This window comes from Balaenoptera physalus (assembly GCF_965194825.1).
Source record: "Balaenoptera physalus genome assembly, chromosome: 7".
Taxonomy (NCBI): domain Eukaryota; kingdom Metazoa; phylum Chordata; class Mammalia; order Artiodactyla; family Balaenopteridae; genus Balaenoptera; species Balaenoptera physalus.
In genome coordinates, this window is record NC_138886.1 from 84,777,620 (window position 1) to 84,796,006 (window position 18,387).

Consider the following 18,387-nt stretch of genomic DNA (forward strand, 5'->3'; position numbering starts at 1 on the left):
CATTTTTGGTGTTTGATAGAATGAACAAATAAATGGATTGAATATTGGAAAATAAGGAACAAGAAAAGATCTGTTGCAGCATCAAATTAGTCTACTTGACTTAATTTCCTCACAAGAGTGAAGGAAGTCCTACATATTTAACTTATTTTGTTAAATTTGATACGGTTTCTGCCCCAGAGTCATCATGAAGAGTTTCAACTAGGTCAGTGGACTGTAAAATCTTTTGATGCTTTTCTTAAAATGTCCCTAATTGTTCATAAATAACCATCAATAGACATACCATCGAAAGACAATTTCACAGCTGAATAATTAAGACTTTATCATTGTGGCTTAAAGGGAAACAGTAATAACTGGTCAGTATATTTAGGCCACATCTAATGCTGACAAAGAAGATCTAAAAACATCACCAGGCACAAAAGGACAAATTGATTCCACTTATATGAGGCACTTAGTCAAATTCATGGAGAGGAGGGTTGAAAAGTTATTGTTTCATGGGTACACAGTTTCCGCTGGGATGATGAAAAAGTTCTGGAGGTGGATAGTAGTGATAGTTGCAGAACAATGTGAATGTACTAAATGTCACCGCACTTTACACTTAAAAATGGTTAAAGTGGTAAATTTTATGTTATGTATATCTTACCACAAAACAAATCTCCTAAGAAAGGCAAGGCCCTGGGATTTCCCTGGTGGTCCAGTGGTTAAGAGTTCGCACTTCCTATGCAGGGGGCCCGGGCTTGATCCCTGGTCAGGGAACTAGATCTCGCACTGCACAACTAAAGATCCCAAGTGCTGCAGCTAAGACCCGGTACAGCCAAATTAAAAAAAAAAAAAAAAAAAAAAAAGGCAAGGCCCTGTGCCACCTTATATGGCCAAAGAAGAGCCATACTTTTCCCTTCTTTTTATTCTTCCTGAGACGTCATATTTGGTCTTTGTATTTGAGAAGGTTCTGGGTCACGTGCATTAGGATAAAAATGACTTGTGGACCCTCCAGGTCACCCAGTTCTGCTGGTTAGGCAGTGGTGGCCGAGCTGGGGATGTCAGCTACCAAGGAAGCTACTAAGAAGAAATGAGGCTGGGGTCCCTGAGATAGTTTTAGAGTTTCAGAATACCTTAAGGAAATCATAGTCAGCACTTATAGAGTTAAAAGTGCCAGGTGAACTGTCCTAGCCTTTGAGTTCTGTCACCTCACGGGTATTTCATGCTAATTGGAAACCCTGAGCACTACGGTGGGTGTTTAGTAAAAACAAACATGGGCATGAATTATCACTTAATACACCAGGTTCTTCCAGAGATAATTAATTTTAAAACTTGACCCTCAAAGGTGGTCTGCAGAGCAACAGCATGGGCTCCACTTGGGCCTTGCTTGGCTGGATGTTCAGAACCCCAGACCTTTGGAATCTCTGCATTCTGACAAGATTCCCAGGTGACTTACATACAATCCTAAAGCTTAAGAATTGCTTCAAGACTGGACTCCACAGAGAACAATAAAAAGGTACTCTACAGTGAACAGTTTGGGAATTACTTGTTCATGGAAGTAAAACCATGAAGTAACTCACTAAGCTCTCAAAAAAATGAGAGTTTTAAGCTGGGGGACTATTGCCGGACAAAGCCCTTGCCTTCGGGAAGGTTGAGTTCCATGCGATTACCAAAGATTCTGTGGAAGTGACGGAGGATGTTGACATCCCACATTCCACAGAGATTTAACCCCCTACATGGGTTCTGCATCTCGAAAGAGGCCGAGGGTAGGGTGGGGACCTCCAGCCCTGCTCTCCTTCTGAAGGCTGGTGTGGCCTCCCCGGGCCCAGGGGGTTCAGCTGCTACTCCTCGATTAAGGCAGGTTGCTCTCTACACAGGAATTCTCTTTATAGCTAATCAGCTACTAAGAGAATACAATTTCTCTGTATGATCGCATTTTTAGTTCTTTTCAAACAAGCTACTGTGGTCATTTGAAAGAAATACAGCAAACTTCCCGCAGATTTTAATACGGGACATTAACTCCCTAATGGCGTGGAAACTCTCATTTCTGTGAACTCTTGCTTTGACTGATAATCCGTGGGTCAAAGGGGCTAGAACTATAACGTACCGAGTGTGCACTCTAAGCTGGATGCTGTTTATATGCGGTTAGCTCTTCAACTTTCCCCAATTCTGAGCTTGTTCTACAGAAGAGAAAACAGGCTCAGGGAAGTTACCTAGTCTGTGCGAGGTCTCAAGGCTACAAAACGACAGAACCTGTGATTCAATCCAGGTGCACCTCACCCCCAACCTCTCCCTTCGCACACCAGCCTCCCACGAACGCACTAATGTCGGCATCGCATTTGTATTTACTCCACACTGAAGGTGTCTCCCTGGCCCGGGGCACGTCTGCCCTGAGGCACAAATGGGACACTGGTAGTTAAAGAGCTTTGCAGGCTGTGAAGGTCCTTACAGCTGGTTAGATGGCAGCGGAATTACTAGGCGGCTTACCACCACAGGCTTTTTGCATTTCCCTGATCTCTCAGCCGCCAAAACAAGGTAAGAAAAGCTGATTTGTAAAAGTATTTCCTGCTGAATGAAATCTAGGAAGTACTGGAAACCTAAGGGACATCTGATCTTCCAGGGGTTTTTCCAATCCCATTCCACCCTTTCCCCTTTGAGAAAAGAAATCGTTCTTGTGGGTGCGGAGACAGAGGGCAGGGAGGCGCACTGCGGCCATGCAGCATGGCACCCCCATGCCCTCGGCTCCCGGAATTCTCCAAGGGGTGTTTCAGTCACAGTGGCCTGAGCAGCCCCAGCTAGCATCCTGCTGTGGAAGAGCCGGCTTCTAAACGTGATCTTCTAACCATCATCAACCATCGGCTCTGCCTCTGCGTGAAGCTCCCTCCACAGCAGCTGACGGCCTACACGTCACACAGGGGCACTGCGAAGCGACCTCACAGGACGCCCGAGGTATGGAGCGGAGCTTGGATCTATAGGATGCAGAACGGACAGAACACCAAATGGCTGTAGGGGTTATTTTGCCAAAAATAATTACCGTGTGCCTGGTGCTAAGTGAATATGAGAGAAAATGATAGTGCTCTTGTCTTCAAGAACCTTTCAATATTGTGCAAAAAACCAAACCAAAACCCAAACACCAGTACAAGCACTGCTAGTGTGACCGGCCAAGAGCCACAAAATAATGGCCTGTGGCGGTTGCTGTGTTGAGTTCCGCCCATTTCACCTAAGCCTGCCTCACACCGGCCCCTCCCTCAGGTCCTAACTGGGGTTTTTCAGTAGCCTCCTCCTGTCCGCCCTCCTCACGCAGCCTTCTCCCCCTCCACAGGGCAGCCAGGGTGACACTTCTAAGTGCAGTCGTTTTGATGACCCCCTCGTGAAAACCTTCAGCGGCTCTCGGTACCCACAGAACCTAGAGCGAGCCCCACATCCCATCCCTGCCTTGCCTTCCATCCTGTCTCCTGGCCCTGCCGTGCCTCACAGTCTTCTGAGTGCTTAGCTTCCTAGCGTGTTTCTAACCCTCTTCAGTTTTGTTCATTCTCTTCCCTCTTCCCCAAAACTCTTCTCAGACTCGGCTCAGGTGCCATAACCTCTTAGATACCTTTTTAGAAGGGCACCTGCAGTCTCGGTTCTTATCGTGACGTGCAGAGCAGCCTAACTGCGAGCGGCATGGGGCTAGAGCCAGATGGTGTGGTTTGTCATCCTGACTTGGCCACTTACCACGTTGCCTTAGGTCAACTATTTTGTCCACGCCATATTTCAGTTTCTCATCTAGGAAAAAGACAGTCATCAGACCCACTTCACTGGGTTGTAGTGAAGACTGTTAATTAGAACAGTTCCTGGCATGTAGCAAGTATGGAATAAATGCTATTAGCAACACTTACCCTATTCTTTTCATTGGTGTCTGTCTCATTTGTCAACGCTAAGATCTTTCAGAGATGGTCTCTGGTTATCTGTGAAGCCTAAGGGATGGCGGAGAGCAGGTGCTCACAAATATGCCTGAAGGTAACTACCGCAGGGAGATGAACATAAAGCTCAGACGACAGAGTTGGAAAAAGCATTCCCTACCGGGAATAACAACATGTGAGAAAGTAAGGATGAAATTTGCGTGGGAGGCTGTAGAAGCAGCTTGGATGAGGTGAATGACCCTTAGAGTGAAAAAGGGAGAAAGACAATACAGAAGGAGAAAGGGAATGAGGACTCTGGAGCCCAGAGCAATCTGAAATGGTCTGTCAACGGGCTGCAAGGGGACCCCAACAACTAAAAGAGTGGATGCAACAGAATCGGGTGGGGAAAATCCTGGCGGCAGGGAGACTGGTTAGGAAAACAGAACATTACTTATTAGTAGCAACAATGGCTGCTATTCACAAACCCTGCTCTCTTAAAAGAAAAGGCAATTTTATGATCACAAAGAGGCTACTTTTTTTTTTTATTGGCAACTCAATCTACATATATACAGTATTGCACAAATTATAAGTGGGTTGACAGTTATATTAACAATACAAATTCATGAGCATTTACATAAAGCTACTGCTCTTGGTTTTGGTGCATTTTGTGCCTGGTACTTCAGTAAATATGACAAACATAAAGGAACTCAGCCACTTCAATTCATAAGAATCGGCTTTCAAAAAAAGCAAATATGTCATCTCACAGAACACTTAATATGTCAAACCCAGGAAAATTATTAACTAAATGACAAAAGGAATACTGTTAAAGAAAAGTTGGTGATAAAATGTCAGGTTAAAATATTAGGCTTAAAAATTTTAGCAATTGGACTTAGGACCCAGAGTGTACACATCATATTGGGAATTATAAGAAAAGATCCCCATGTTCTGCTTCACAATTACTACCTTCCAAAAGAACAGTTCTGGGTGGCTACAATGTCTTCTTCCCTGCTAGTATAAACGACTGTTCCACAGTCCTGGTCAAACAAGATGGTAATTCACATAAGTGGGTTTTAAAATAAGATTCTTCTCACCCCAAATAAAATAAAGCTAAATATGCTCTCCAAATTACAAAGAAATCTTATCCAAATGTTCACCAGATAAAGAAGCCAGATCACCCATTTACCTTCACTGACTGCCTCGGAGCGCAGGGCTGGCGTGTCACCTTCAAGAGGGGGAGATGTGGGTGGTCCCGGCTCTGCCCCTACCCAGCCTGCAGTGTGAGGGGGGACAAAAGCCCCTCAGCTTCCCTGGGGTTTTGCTTCCCCGGGTATAGAACTGAGGGGATGGGCTAGATGGCTTTTAAGAGACCTTCTGACGAAAAGGATCTAAGTCCGCTTGAGACCCCATATCCGAGCAGATGCTTAGGGTGGGCAAAAGAAATGGACTTAAAAACAGGTGGGTGAAGTATTTACCTTTTGATCCCATCACTCAGAACTATTCTGCACTACAGTTCAAGGAAATCTTTGTCCAGTACTCTAATGGCTGGGGATGCTGCAGGGTAAGCAAATGAGGCATCTGACAATGAAGTTTTAGATAAAAATGTAGAAACGCTGTGTCCAGTTTGGGTAGAAAAACAATGCAGCACCACACCACACCAGCAGTCAAGACTTCCTGCCTCTGAATGTTAAATGCCATCCATCTTGTTGGGAGATGTACGTTCAATCCTTTCAAAAGATCTACCAATCTACACCTATTAAGAACATGTTTTCTGAAATCCCCCCAGGAAGGCAACTTCCATGAAACTAGTTCTAACAGAAAGGATGCAGGAAGGAGAAGTTAATTGCAGGGTAAAACTTTTTTTCTTTACAGATCAGAAAGACGACACAAACAGAGCAATAGATTCTCATTTTCTGTCCCCTATAAAGAACACAAGTATCAATTCTTCTGGAATCTAACACACTGGCTTCATTTTCAAACGCATCAGTTTATTTTCCTTGTAAGGCAGCCATACATTACAAACCTTAAGCATGTGACAGTCCTATGACTTCTTCAATAAGCCCTAGAGCTTCCACAGCTCTCCTGCGGCCTACAGCCCGAGTAGTCCTGAGGAGTCAAATATTAAAGCTTTCTCCACAGCCACACGTTCCTTTGATGTTTGGGTTATTGAACACAAACTCACTGGATAATTTGTCTTCAACATAGTCCATTTCTGTTCCTAAAAGTGTTAGCTGTGCTTTCTTCTCGATGAACACTCTGACTCCTGGGGGAGAAGAAAATATGAGTCATATAAAGCCTGCCATCCCATGGAACCTGCTGATTCAAAGCACAACTGAACTTTAAATAGTATCCACTAACAAACGTCAAACAAGAGGCTTTGAATCTGTCTCAGTATTTCCTTTAAGGGATGCAGTGCTCAGTTTTCTGTCTCCTTTCCTACACAATAATCTATGTCAAAAATAACTGTTATTAGGCTAGACAGTTGTATACAGCAAATTCCATGACAATTCTGTGTAAAACTAGAATTTGCCTTTCTTCGCTATACTTCAATTTGCTACATGAAGAAAACGTGTATATTCTCAGTAAGAGTTCTGTAAAGATGAAGTCAACAAGATTAATGAAAATCCCGAAATGACATTTGTACACACAACACACTGCCAAGCCTAGAGAAACACAAAGGACTATGATATAATGGGCTAGTTTAATAAGACTAAATCATAAATCAGTACAAGCAGTTCTGTTTTTCTGCTTATGGACCGGAAAACTGATAATAACATAACTCCCTAGTTATCTCTACCTACCTAGTTGGTAGAGGTGGGCACCTTCATAAATACTAATGGATTAAGAAAGCTTTCTTCCTTATAAAAAACTGCATCATTACTTAAATATGAACTATCTTTATTAGATCTCTTTTTTAAGATGAAAAGTTTCAGGTTTAAGATACTTTTACGTATTGATTTTAAAAATAATATACTAACAAATGTCTTTATTGATCAGTAACTTAAGTGCAATAAAAAGAATACACATCAAGAACCCATGAAAACTGGCTAATGGCGCACACAAAGCCAGTGCTGCAGAACCCATGCACACTGAAACTCCCCTGAGGTTGTGGCAGTACTTATTTTGTTTTAAATAGATTTTATCAGATTATTGGGTAGGAGCAGGGACGGGGGGGAGGGGCAAAATATAATTAAAGCACTGCAATTTTTAATACAATTTGGAAATAGACTCTTCTAAAGCAGGAGATGACATTACTTATTTGACACAGATGCTTCACACCAAAGTGGCTGGTTCATTCTGAAGTTTTATCATCTTAAAATCTTTCTGCACACAATGATAACCTTTCATAACTGAAACAAATAAACAAGTTCATCCAATAATCTATCACTTAGTTACTAAGAGCACAGCCTCTGGAGTGAACTTGATTGGGTTCAAATGTTCATAAGGCCACTTACTGGCTATGTGACCTTAGGCAAACATATTTAATCTCTCAGTGCCTCAGTTTCTTCATCTGCAAAATGGGGACAATACAGTACCATTCTCATTTAGTTGCTGTGTATAAATCAGTTAATATATGAAAGCCTGTCAAACCGTGCCTCCCTCACAGTGAGCACTATATACACCATTCCTACTATTATCATCATTACTCTCCATGCTACACAAGGCTAAACATTTTAGGGAGAACAAAGTGTCCAGAAAAAGTTTGCTTAAAACTCACCATCTTGAATAACTTCTTCATCAGAGTCTCCTTTTGTCTTTGTATATTCCAGAGTGTAGGAAAGGCCATTACAACCCCTGGTTCGGACACCAACTTTCACACCAACCTGAAAAGGCATTGTAAAAATAAACTTAGTTTTAAAGTAGCACAGATTAAACAGTTATATTAATAAAAGCCCTATTTGATAATATTCATTTCTTCAAAAGCTAAGCAGTAGGGAAGTATAAGCAGAATGGGAAAGGAAGTATAAGCAGAATGGGAAACTAGCATTTTAAAAATTTAGGACGTATAAGCAGAATGGGAAACTAGCATTTTAAAAATTTAACTACTGTACAAATATCATTACAACATTGGCAGGGATCCAAAAAGAATAAAAACCAATTATATACAAAGAAAGCAATATAGAGGGAACACTGCCCCCCAAAACTACAGTCACCAGTACCCTAAAAATGAGCTTGTATGTTTTTTCCTATTTTCTTTCAGTCTTTGTCTCATATATAATCTAAACATGGGTGTTTTTTTTTTTTTTTGGGCCGTGCCATGCGGCTTGTGGGATCTTAGTTCCCTGACCAGGGATTGAACCCATGCCCTTGGCCGCGAAAGCTCAGAGTCCTAACCACTGGACTGCCAGGGAATTCCCTAAACATAGTTTTTATTAGAGCAGAAATAAAAAATTTATTCTCTGCTTTGTTTTTTTCCCACTTAAGACATCATTTTCCCATGTAATTAGCTTTTGTAATTATCATTTGCAACTAATGCCTACGTAATATTCCACTACACCTAAAGCATGTTTATTACTTAACCATTACTATTAAACATTTTGTCTGGGAATAACATTTTTAAGGGAAGAGTTTTAATTCCAAAAATGAATAATCACCTTTTTTTTTTTTAAAAAAAAAAAGGAAAAAAATATCTGATGGCAGAGACGACTACCTAAGAAAACTGGACTTTCTCAAAAATGTTTTTGCTCCACCTCACCATGTGAGATGTTCCCAGGATACTTCCCTATGGTTAGGTTCACCAAGGTTCATAGGTCATCACCTGGCAATTGTATTGCCTCTATGTGACATGGGGCCTTAATTCTGTAAACACTCTCAAGTACCAGAAAGCAAAAGACTGCAGTCAACACAGACGTTAAGAAGTTTAAAAAGTGACCAAACAGCACTTTTAAAATACCAATGTCTACCTCAATGTAGTTTTCTAACAATATCTACCCAATTTCTATCTATTCTTGAGTCCTATCTGCTTTTTCGTATGCGTATACAGCATTATCATAAGAAGTATCATTTTAGCAAGCAGATCCTGATTCCCTGAAAAGCAGTAACATGTGCTTGCTCCAGGAAAGCAAACATAACGTGGGAAGACATCTGATGAAGAGCGTGAGTTAGATGTTAAGCTGTTTGGTGGTTTTGATGAGTTGAAGCATTCAGAGTATTCTCTTCTGTCTTCAAACAAGGAGACAGAACTATAGCTTTATTCACCTTCAGAGCGACAGCTTAGAGAATGTGTGAGGGAATTTCACATATTCAACATGGTAAATAATAAACTGCCTGGCTGAAATTCTGGAGCACACGTCATAAATACTTGTTTAACTTAGTTTTTATCTTTGCAAATAGGAAGACTCAAACAAGCAGGAAGTCCAACTATTAGGAATAGAGAGACACTTAAAGAGTATGTGAAAATACAGCTTTAGGTAACTGGAGTTTGGAAAAGGGATTGCTTATGCCACAAATGACACCTGATGAAGTGTTTGCTCAAGCCTTTTCATGTCAATATGAACAAACATCTCTCAACTCTACAAAAGTGAAATTGTGTCAACTGGTCAATTTATACTCTAGTCATTAGTCTACCCAAATTGAGTTGGAATTGAGTTGGAACACTGATATACTTAGATTTAATAATTCTTAGGGGGAAGATGATTGAATTCCTGTTACATTGTAATACAGGTTGTACAATGGAACTTAGAAACTACTCTGTAGTATAATTATTGAATATTAATAGTCTTGGAAGTCATTTACAGTATCCCTTAGGCAATGAACAATGTGCTAAGATTAAGATGGTACGCACACCCCTTGCCCAGCGATTCTACATCTAAGAATACAGCTTATGTAGATGAAATAAGCTATGCCTACAGGTCTAGAACAATGGGCCTGGCACACTACAGATGCTAAATATTTGTTGAATAATGTTTGTGGAAGCACTGAATGAGAACAACCCAAAAGACCTTTAATACGAGAGCCTGGCTAAATAAACTTGTTCAACGAAATATACTAGTATATGCAGCCATGAGGAGAATAAGGATCTTTATGTTAGGATATGGAAAGATCTTCAAGCTATATTATTAGTGGCAAAGCAAAGTGCAACCACAGTGTGTGTGGTATGTTCTCACCTAAGTAGGAAAAGAGACACACACGCAAATGTAACAAGCAAAGTCTAGGCCAGTGGTTCCCCTCAGGGAATTAGTTTTGGTTGTCACAACTCTGGCAGAGGCCAGAGATTCTGCTAAACATCCTGCAATCCACTCCCAACAAGGACTATCCAGTCCAAAACATCAACAGTGCTGAGGCTGAGAAACCTTGGTCTAGGTAATAAAATGCACAGATGATCTGTGCAAGGACACGAAGAGGCTGCCTCCTGGAAGGGAGAATGAATGAAGAATGTGGGGTGAGAGAGTGACTTCCTTTTCATCATACCCTGTTGTGTTACTTGCGTTTAAAAATCATGAGCATTTTTTACTTTTTAAATAAAAACCCCTAAATAATGAAAGCACACTGTTTATCACAAGATAAATTCATTGTGAAAATACAACTTCAATTTTTTACTAAATCTTTGTCCGATTGGTTTTACTTACGTGTTCAGGCTTATCTTTAAGAAGCTGTTTTATCTTGTTTACTGCTGAAGGTGTCTGAAAAAAGGGAAGGTTATTAAGTTGTTAGTTACAAACTGCATTCTTCAGCCTTATATTTCCTAGTATTTAAGACTACTCAAGTCTACCTTTAGCAAATTCACATGGTGAATTTATGTTCCATTCTCACCAGAGTACCTTGTGGATTTCATACACAAGCATATGAACTCTACTCAATTAAAAGCATTTTTTAAAATATCTACTAGCAACATCCTCTTCATCCCCTGCCCCCACCCCCCCAGTCAAGGTCAGCTCCCTGTCATAATCTCTTTGTTACTATCTACTCACATCACAAATGTAATTTTTCTAGTCAGCATCTATTTCGAATTCCTACTTTATGCCCAGCAACAAGCACATTGCCTGACACACAGAAGGCACTCGACAGTCAATGAATGATATCAAGTACCACATTGGGAAAGCCAACCTTCAGGAATTTTTCCTATTGATCATTATTAACTCTATTGCTCATTCTGTTTACCCCAAATCTATTTCAGATCCATCAAAATGCACACCTAGAGGAAAAAGTGTTACTAGCATCAAATAACCCAGTGTGTGCCTCTCGTGCCAGGCACACCAAATGTTCACAGAGATTGATTAATTGATTGATTGATTTCAGCCACGCGGTACATGGGATCTTAGTTCTCCAACCAGGGATGGAGCCTGCACCCCTTGCATCGGAAGCACAAAGTCTTGACCACTGGACCTCCAGGGAAGTCCCTATTCACAGAGATTATTACATCAGCATCTGAGCATCTAGATGACCAGAACTAAGTTAGTCAATAATAGAAACAAGAACATGGAAGAGTTTTCAGGAGAAATGCTGTTTAACCAAGCCCAGTTGTCCTCAAAAATAATAAAACGTCTCAATGTACTTCATGCGTAGATCAGCATTACAAACCCCAACTTCCTGAGGAGGCTGTTAGGGAGAAAGCCTGTCCCAGGGCATTCCTGGTCCACTTCCTAGCTGTGTCCCAGCCCATTACCTGGCTTAAACAGGGATAAAAATCCCTCCTCCTGAGGATTCTTGTGAGGATTAAATGAACGAATTCATGAAAAGCATTTAGAATAGTGCCAGGAACGGAGAGCTCAACATAAGCCAGCTATTATTATAACAATGAGAATATCTTATCATGAAGAGATCATGTCCTTCCTACTTTTTGTTTTACTAGCGCCTCCAGCTGGCAATGCTGAGCCGGTCCTCCAGTTTTCTCTACAGGCATTTTCCTGGTTTGTGAAATCTCAGAGTGGACATTATGACCTACAACTAGGTAGTAATCGTAACCAGAACTCAAGCCTGTGCTGGGGGTACAGACCTGATGGATGGCCCGAGTGTGCTCTTTCACCTTGTCTGGTGGGGGCTTGGCCAGATGAAGATGCTGAAGCAGAGTCTGGACCCAATTTAGAAAAGTCATGAAACCAATGTAGAAGGTTGAGACTATCATTAAAAAAACAAACAAACAAACAAAAAAAAAAAACAAAAAAACAAAAACAAAAACAAAAACAGGGACTTCCCTGATGGCGCAATGGTTAAGAATCCACCTGCCAACGCAGGGGACATGGGTTCGATCCCTGGTCTGGGAAGATCTCACATGCCACGGAGCAACTAAGCCCGTGTGCCACAACTCCTGAAGCCCGTGTGCCACAACTCCTGAAGCCCGCGCGCATAGAGCCTGTGCTCCGCAAGAGAAGCCACCGCGATGAGAAGCCCGCGCACTGCAACGAAGAGTAGCCCCTGCTCGCCGCAACCAGAGAAAAGCCCGCGCGCAGCAACGAAGACCCAACACAGCCAAAAAACAAAAACAAAAATCACAGAATAGTGCACTGCACTTGATAAACAGTGAAACTTTGATTCAGTTATTAACATACGGTGTGTATGTGTTTCTTATTGTGTGTTACTTTAAAAAAAAAAGTTAAATAAATCACTACCAGTGGGTGGTTTATAAAGGCCGTTTCCCACAGTTCTATCAGAACACGAGCCAAGGAGATCAATGACAGGGAATAGGATGGGGGGGGGGTGGGGGAAGGAGGAAATTCTGCAGAGAATTACGTTTTGTTTTTTTTTTTAAGATCACAGTATGTTAACCTCAAATAGAGATATTAATGGAAAAAAATTTTTTAAAATGCTTAGTTACCCTTCTAAGTGATTGCCAGTAAAAACCAGCTTTCCTGATTTTCATGGTGATATTTCCCATGTGAGTCCTGAAGAAATTAATCTAATTACTGTCAAATCACAATCAAAAGATTTCCGGTAAATTAAAAAAAAAAAAAAAGGCACAGCCATGGGAAAATACTGACTGGTAGTCCAACCTGATGCGGAGCCTTGGTTTATTGCCAGCAGATGGGAGGTGTAAGCTCAGGGCACACGTACTGTGCTGCCCCAAGTGTTTCTTCTCATCCTGACCAGGGACTGAACCTGGGCCACGGCAGTGAAAGCGCCGAATCCTATCCACTGGACCACCAGGGAACTCCCGAGTCCCATGTGACTTTCTAAATTATCTAATTTGGTTTTTACAAAAGCAATATATTTCCTTCTTTTCTCAACTCTTAATAGAAAACACTTAAACAGCAAACAAAAGCAATTCATGGGGAGTGGTCCACTTACCACAGAGTGGTTGATGTTCAACATTTCACACTGAAAGGGGCTTAAGAGAAAAACTGCCTGCGTGCCTGGGGACTGTCATTACAGGAACCAAAACATGTCTTAATTTTCTAGTGTCAGGCAATAATCAAATATATCCCACTGGGAGGAGCGTTACTGATGCTGTATAACCCTGCTGAGAGTCCATTTCGGGGTAAAGATATGGTTATTAGAACTTTCCAAGCAATGGATCTGAATTTCAGAACAAGTCAGAATGACTAAACAGGGGAACATTTGGGACTTAAGATCATTCTGGGAAATAGTATAAAAACTTCAACTAAACAACATGCTGGATGCCTAGCGGCCCTCCAATTTCAACATACTCCCCCAAACAACTAAGTTACCCACACCCACCCAAGAGAGTTATGTATAATCAATGAGTCTAAGTCACCTGGGATTTGGCCAGTGAAATAAAATTCAAGAGGCCCTTGAAACTCAATAAAATATAATGATTTCTCTCATATGTGTATCACAGAACAAGACATTCTTTCAAGTGAAAGAGTATCTTTGAGTGAGATTATTTTGGTCTTAAAAAAAAAAAGATTTCTAGTCTGTTTTTGTGGTTGAAATTATGGGAGAAGGCACTGTAGATAAACGAATTTTCTGACTACTTCATAGCAACATACTTTTACTTTATTCAATGCCATAGCGTTTCTATTCCTTGTAGCAGAAACTTTCCATCCTCAATACTGCATTTCCTTAGTCATTCCCCAGGCAATTTTCATTTTTTGCTGTTTAAGGAAACAAGATTAAAACCCAAAGTTAACTCCACGACTATGTATACTAAACATGAGCCAACAACTACAACCTACTTTCGTTTCATTGTAAATCTGGCATTTTAAGGTTTAAAAGATGGTAGATAAAGGGCAGCCAATGAATAAATTTCAGTATATGTTGTTTGACTCATTCTTTAACAGCTATGGCATTATGATGCTGTTTGCCTTTTGTCTTTGCCTATTCCTGTACATGCAGGTAATCATAGTATATATTCACAATTTTGTAGCCTACTTTTGAAAGTTTAACATGCTACTCATTTGATACATAGTAACATACATATATTCACTGTTTCTTGAGTACTTTCTAGGTGCTTAATGGTTTATATGCATCATCTTTTTATTCTTTCAGTTGTGATTTAGGTATTAAAGATTAAATAATTTGCACAGGGCTAGTAAGTCAAAGAATTAAGTTATGACTCCCAAACCTTTAAAAAAAATCATTACTTACAATGACTACATATCTCACCAACAAGATTTACTCTTACTTATTTAACTGGCCTTTCACTGTTAGACATTCAGGCTACTTCCAATTGTTTCCTGTGTAATGCCCCTTAAATTGCCTCCATATACCAATCTTACAGCTTGGTCACTGTTCCGAAGGACTTCTGGGGCTATTCCTTCAATGAATAAACACCTCCTTGAGCTCCCATGTATTTAACATCATATTGTTTCCATACCCTTCTCAACCAGGAGCTGCTAGAAATTAAGCCCTAAGGCACCCACTGTATGTAATGAATTATCTTCTCTCCTATGCATCGAGAATGATGCTGGCTATGTACCATTAATCTTCATATCTTTGGTTGAGTTTTAGGCCAGTTGTGGGTATATCCCTAACCCTAATTAGGGCTGCAATGATTCTGCTTTGTACAATGGAAATAAAGGCCTCTGCCTGCCATGTAGTGTTAAATCTTCAAGTTCTTCAGTCATATTTTACTCTGGCTCCTATACATACAATTCCATTCGCAGTTCCTGGGCCTGCAGGGAAGTAGGGAAGGGGGATGTCATCCTCCTTGGATTAAGGGTACTGACTTTGATGTGGTGGGTTGAAACCTTAAAGTATTCTATCAAGGACCCACCCCTGGTTGCATAAAAGTGCCTGTGACCAGTCTTTGAAGTCTTTCTCTCCGGCAAACCACCAATCCTCTCCTGGATTAACATCAGTTAACACAGGTAATTTGGCTCTGAAAACATGGAATCATGCTTTTATTTCATCAATACATTTTCCTAACCTCTCACTGACTAGACTGCACAGGTACAGCACTTCTCAAAGGTTGCAACATGTCGAATTCCTGATGTCAAAATTTATATACTTAGCTAACATTCATCATCTCTTCTTACCCGTTTCATTGAACTGTCTCATTTCATTTGCTCTCATCTGTCTTCACTCATTAGTCCTTTGATGATTTCACTGCTTTTGCACTTAAATGAACATGGTACTAAACGTTTGCAAAAACACTTAAAAATTAAACACAGATATCAATACATGCATGCCAGTGTGTTAAAACTAGGAACACATGCCAGGATTAAAATTAACTGCAAGCCTGCTACCACAGACCTTTGGTGGAAAGAAACAGGGATGTGCTTTGACACCAGCTAAGATCACAGGGAAAGGGACTAAAGTCTGCTAGACAGTTAAGTAGGAAAAATTCAGACAATGGACTCCTGCATGCTAATTGGAAATGTTGATCAAAGGCAACACAGAGCCCTTGTGAACTGAGAACTGACATGACAAAGCAGTGCTGGTAGCAGAATTGGCCTGGTAAGCCGGGACAGGTAATGAAGCATAAAGGAGCAAATGCGGATTGAGAGCCCAGGTCTGAGAAAGTGGGCTGGGTTATTGTTCCTAGTAATTTCTAGAGGTGCCAAAGGCCAGGCCCATGACTGTGTTCCAAGAGGGTGGGAAATGTAGGTCTTAAATGTCTGATGACTAAGTAGGAATGGAGAGAAAGGGTATGACTCAATTTTTGAAGAAAAGGTATTGATACCACGCCAAATGGTGGAGAAAGAAAAGGCAAAAAAGTGTCTTCACATTTTCTGACTCTTCCTGGCTCTATCAGTACCAGTGGCAGAGTTCTTTTGATTTCTGAATAATTTTTACTCAGATTGAAAGGAGACACAAAGTATGAGTAGTGCCTTCTAGTTCTTATGACTTCAAGATCTTGGAGAATTCTAAGATTTGACAGTGTATCTTTCAGACAGGAAAATGGGCTTGATGGTACAGAAAAAGGGAATGTAGAATACAGTATCACATAAAAACAGGATAACCTCCTTGTGCACCTAAAACAGTGACCCATTATAAAAATATATTCTCCCACCTGATCATGACTTTCTCCTGTTTTGCTGAAACGAATTTTCCGGCAACAGGCCTTCTTATGGCATTAAATTGAACGGAATCCATGATTCAATTTAATCTGTTTTCCCCAGTCTTCAGGAATTGAGTGTTTGCACAAAGGCTTCTTTACCAAGAGTGGGGTGTGTGTGAGAAGAATGCTGAACTCATCATAAGATTTCCTATGAAACCAATCTTTCAAAACTGCAAATAGTGACTGCTTAATGGACAGGGGGTTTTCTTTTGGGGCCAGGTGTTTTGGAGCTACATAGAAGTGACAGTTGCACAATACTGTGAATGTACTAAATGCCACCGAATCGAACGCTTACAAGTGGTTAATTTTATGTTAATTTAAAACTCAAAACAAAACTGTGCAGTACGTCGGGGATCCAGCATGCGCAGTAAATTCTTTAAGTATCTGCAGCAAGTTTCCTTTGAGTGTGTTTGACCTTTCACCCAGAGAACACTGTAAACTCACTCAGGGTGGACATTTATCCTTCTTTGTCCTTTGTTAGAGCCACCACGGCCTAGGACTGCTGGAGGCACAGAGTGCGTTTCAAAGCCTCTTCCACCCCAGACACCAGGAAGTAACCCTTTGTGCACTGCAGCCTTGATCTCCGCAAGGGGGTGGGCTTTGTTGTCTCCGCGCTCTCACCGGCGCTCCCACATCACACTGTGGTCCTCCGGCCAGGCGAGGCTAGGCTCGGCTCTCCCCAAGCGCCTCAACGGTAGGAACCCTGGTTCATTCACCCAGCTACGCCCGGCACCTGGCACTTCGACCTCTAAGTAACCCGCGACCTCAAGCACCGCTGCGCCGGCAAGACCCTCCGCGGCCCCAAGCTCCGGAAAAGCCGTGCCTGACCCCCAGGGGCCGCGCTCGCGCCGCCCCCTCCCCCCTCCGCACGCGGCGGCGCGCAGCCTGCTGGGAAACGTAGTTCCCGGGCGCTCGGCTCCCGAGGAGCAGCCCCGCCCGCGCTTGTTTATCTCCCCAGCAGAGGGGAGTTGGGGGTGGGGATGATGCGGCGGCTGCGGAGCAGGTCAGGGGTCCCGCCGCCCGGCCGTGCTGTGCCCTGCCACCGTGACCCCCTCGCGGGGGCGAAGGTGAACCAATATAACGGGCCCGGTCGCGCGCCCCAGCCACTCACCAAGGTGAGGGCGGCCCGGGTGGGCTGCAGCTTCCTCTTGCTCACAGCCCGGACAGTGGCCCGGACTAACGAAGCCGACATCCTCGCCGTCCCGGCGCTCCGATGCCTCGGGCCGGAGCTCGGCCACCTCAGCCTCTCTCCATGGACACGGCGGACGCATTGACGCCACAAGCTCCGGCGCACGGCGCCCTAGGCCCCGCCCCTCGTGGGCCCGCCCGCGCCGTCGCTATTGGGCGGGCAGTATGAGTGACGGGCGGGGGGCGGGCCGTATGAGTGACAGGCGGAGAGCGTGGCGTGGCGCCCGGGCCGTGGTCATGTGACGTGGGGCACAGGGGTCGAGAGCAAGGTCGTCGCTCTGCGGCAGATCCCCGCGCGCTGACTCAAGCCGGACTGGGGCACATGGAATGAGCTCGGACTTGTGGACTCTGGAGGCGCTCCGTTCCACGCGCCCTGCCTTCTGGGCAAGGTGCTGCCCCGCCGCTTAAGAACTCAGAGGAGTCTACCGGCCGGGGAGGTGCCGTTCTCAAGGGCAGAATGGATTCGAGGCCCGGACAGCTGCATACGTTTCCGTCTTCCTTTTTGGTCCAGCTAGGCAGTTCTTAAGACCGTAGAATTACCGCAGATTCTCAATAAATATCCTCCTTCTCTCCCCCGCCTTTCCCCAAGCTGCTTGGGATGTTGAAATATGGTACTAACACAATGTTCGCTTTAGGTTGGAATCCAGCTTTACTGTAAGATGTGACTGGGCAGCTCGGGGAATACCTTTATAGCGAGTACCAGTCGATAGCTTGATGGAATACCTGTTGCTTGTCAGATCTTGTGGCTGCTCAGGGACTTCTGTCCTTTAATTCGGCAAACATTCCTGAGCCCCAGGCTTGTGCAGCCAGCACTATACCCAGGCATACACAGGAAGCCTGGTAAACGGAAGGTCCAAGGAAGAATTGGAGATCCTGGTAGGAGAGAAGTGCAGCAGGGCCAGCAGATGGGAGGAGAACATAAAGAAAGGCGGCATTTCGAAGTGC

General features: G+C 42.9%; 1 protein-coding gene across 3 annotated transcripts; it reads right to left on the reverse strand.

Moving 5' to 3' along the window:
• Positions 1–5,821: 5,821 nt before the first annotated feature.
• ISCA1 (iron-sulfur cluster assembly 1) lies at positions 5,822–17,567 on the reverse strand. 3 transcript variants are annotated; one of them, XM_082469951.1, is made up of 5 exons: positions 17,366–17,567; positions 11,791–11,865; positions 10,424–10,477; positions 7,573–7,678; positions 5,822–6,117 (listed from the first exon to the last, which is right to left on the reverse strand). In XM_082469951.1, the coding sequence occupies exons 1-5, from the start codon at positions 17,444–17,446 to the stop codon at positions 5,969–5,971; spliced, it is 465 nt and encodes a 154-aa protein (XP_082326077.1). In that variant the 5' UTR covers positions 17,447–17,567; the 3' UTR covers positions 5,822–5,968. The 3 variants fall into 3 exon arrangements, with proteins under 3 accessions (XP_082326077.1, XP_082326079.1, XP_082326078.1); XM_082469953.1 differs by lacking the exon at positions 11,791–11,865 and adding an exon at positions 13,742–13,846 and having other exon boundaries at positions 17,366–17,503; XM_082469952.1 differs by lacking the exon at positions 11,791–11,865 and having other exon boundaries at positions 17,366–17,563.
• Between the last annotated feature and the right edge of the window lie 820 nt (positions 17,568–18,387).

Bases quoted from the DNA above. Each gene is read 5' to 3' on its own strand.
- ISCA1 (XM_082469951.1), bottom strand. From the start codon at position 17,446: ATGTCGGCTTCGTTAGTCCGGGCCACTGTCCGGGCTGTGAGCAAGAGG. The intron at 11,866-17,365 runs GTGAGTGGCTGG...AATTGGGTCCAG, and splicing joins CCCGGGCCGCCCTCACCTTG to ACTCTGCTTCAGCATCTTCA. The intron at 10,478-11,790 runs GTCTGTACCCCC...CCCTTTTTTCAG, and splicing joins ACACTCGGGCCATCCATCAG to ACACCTTCAGCAGTAAACAA.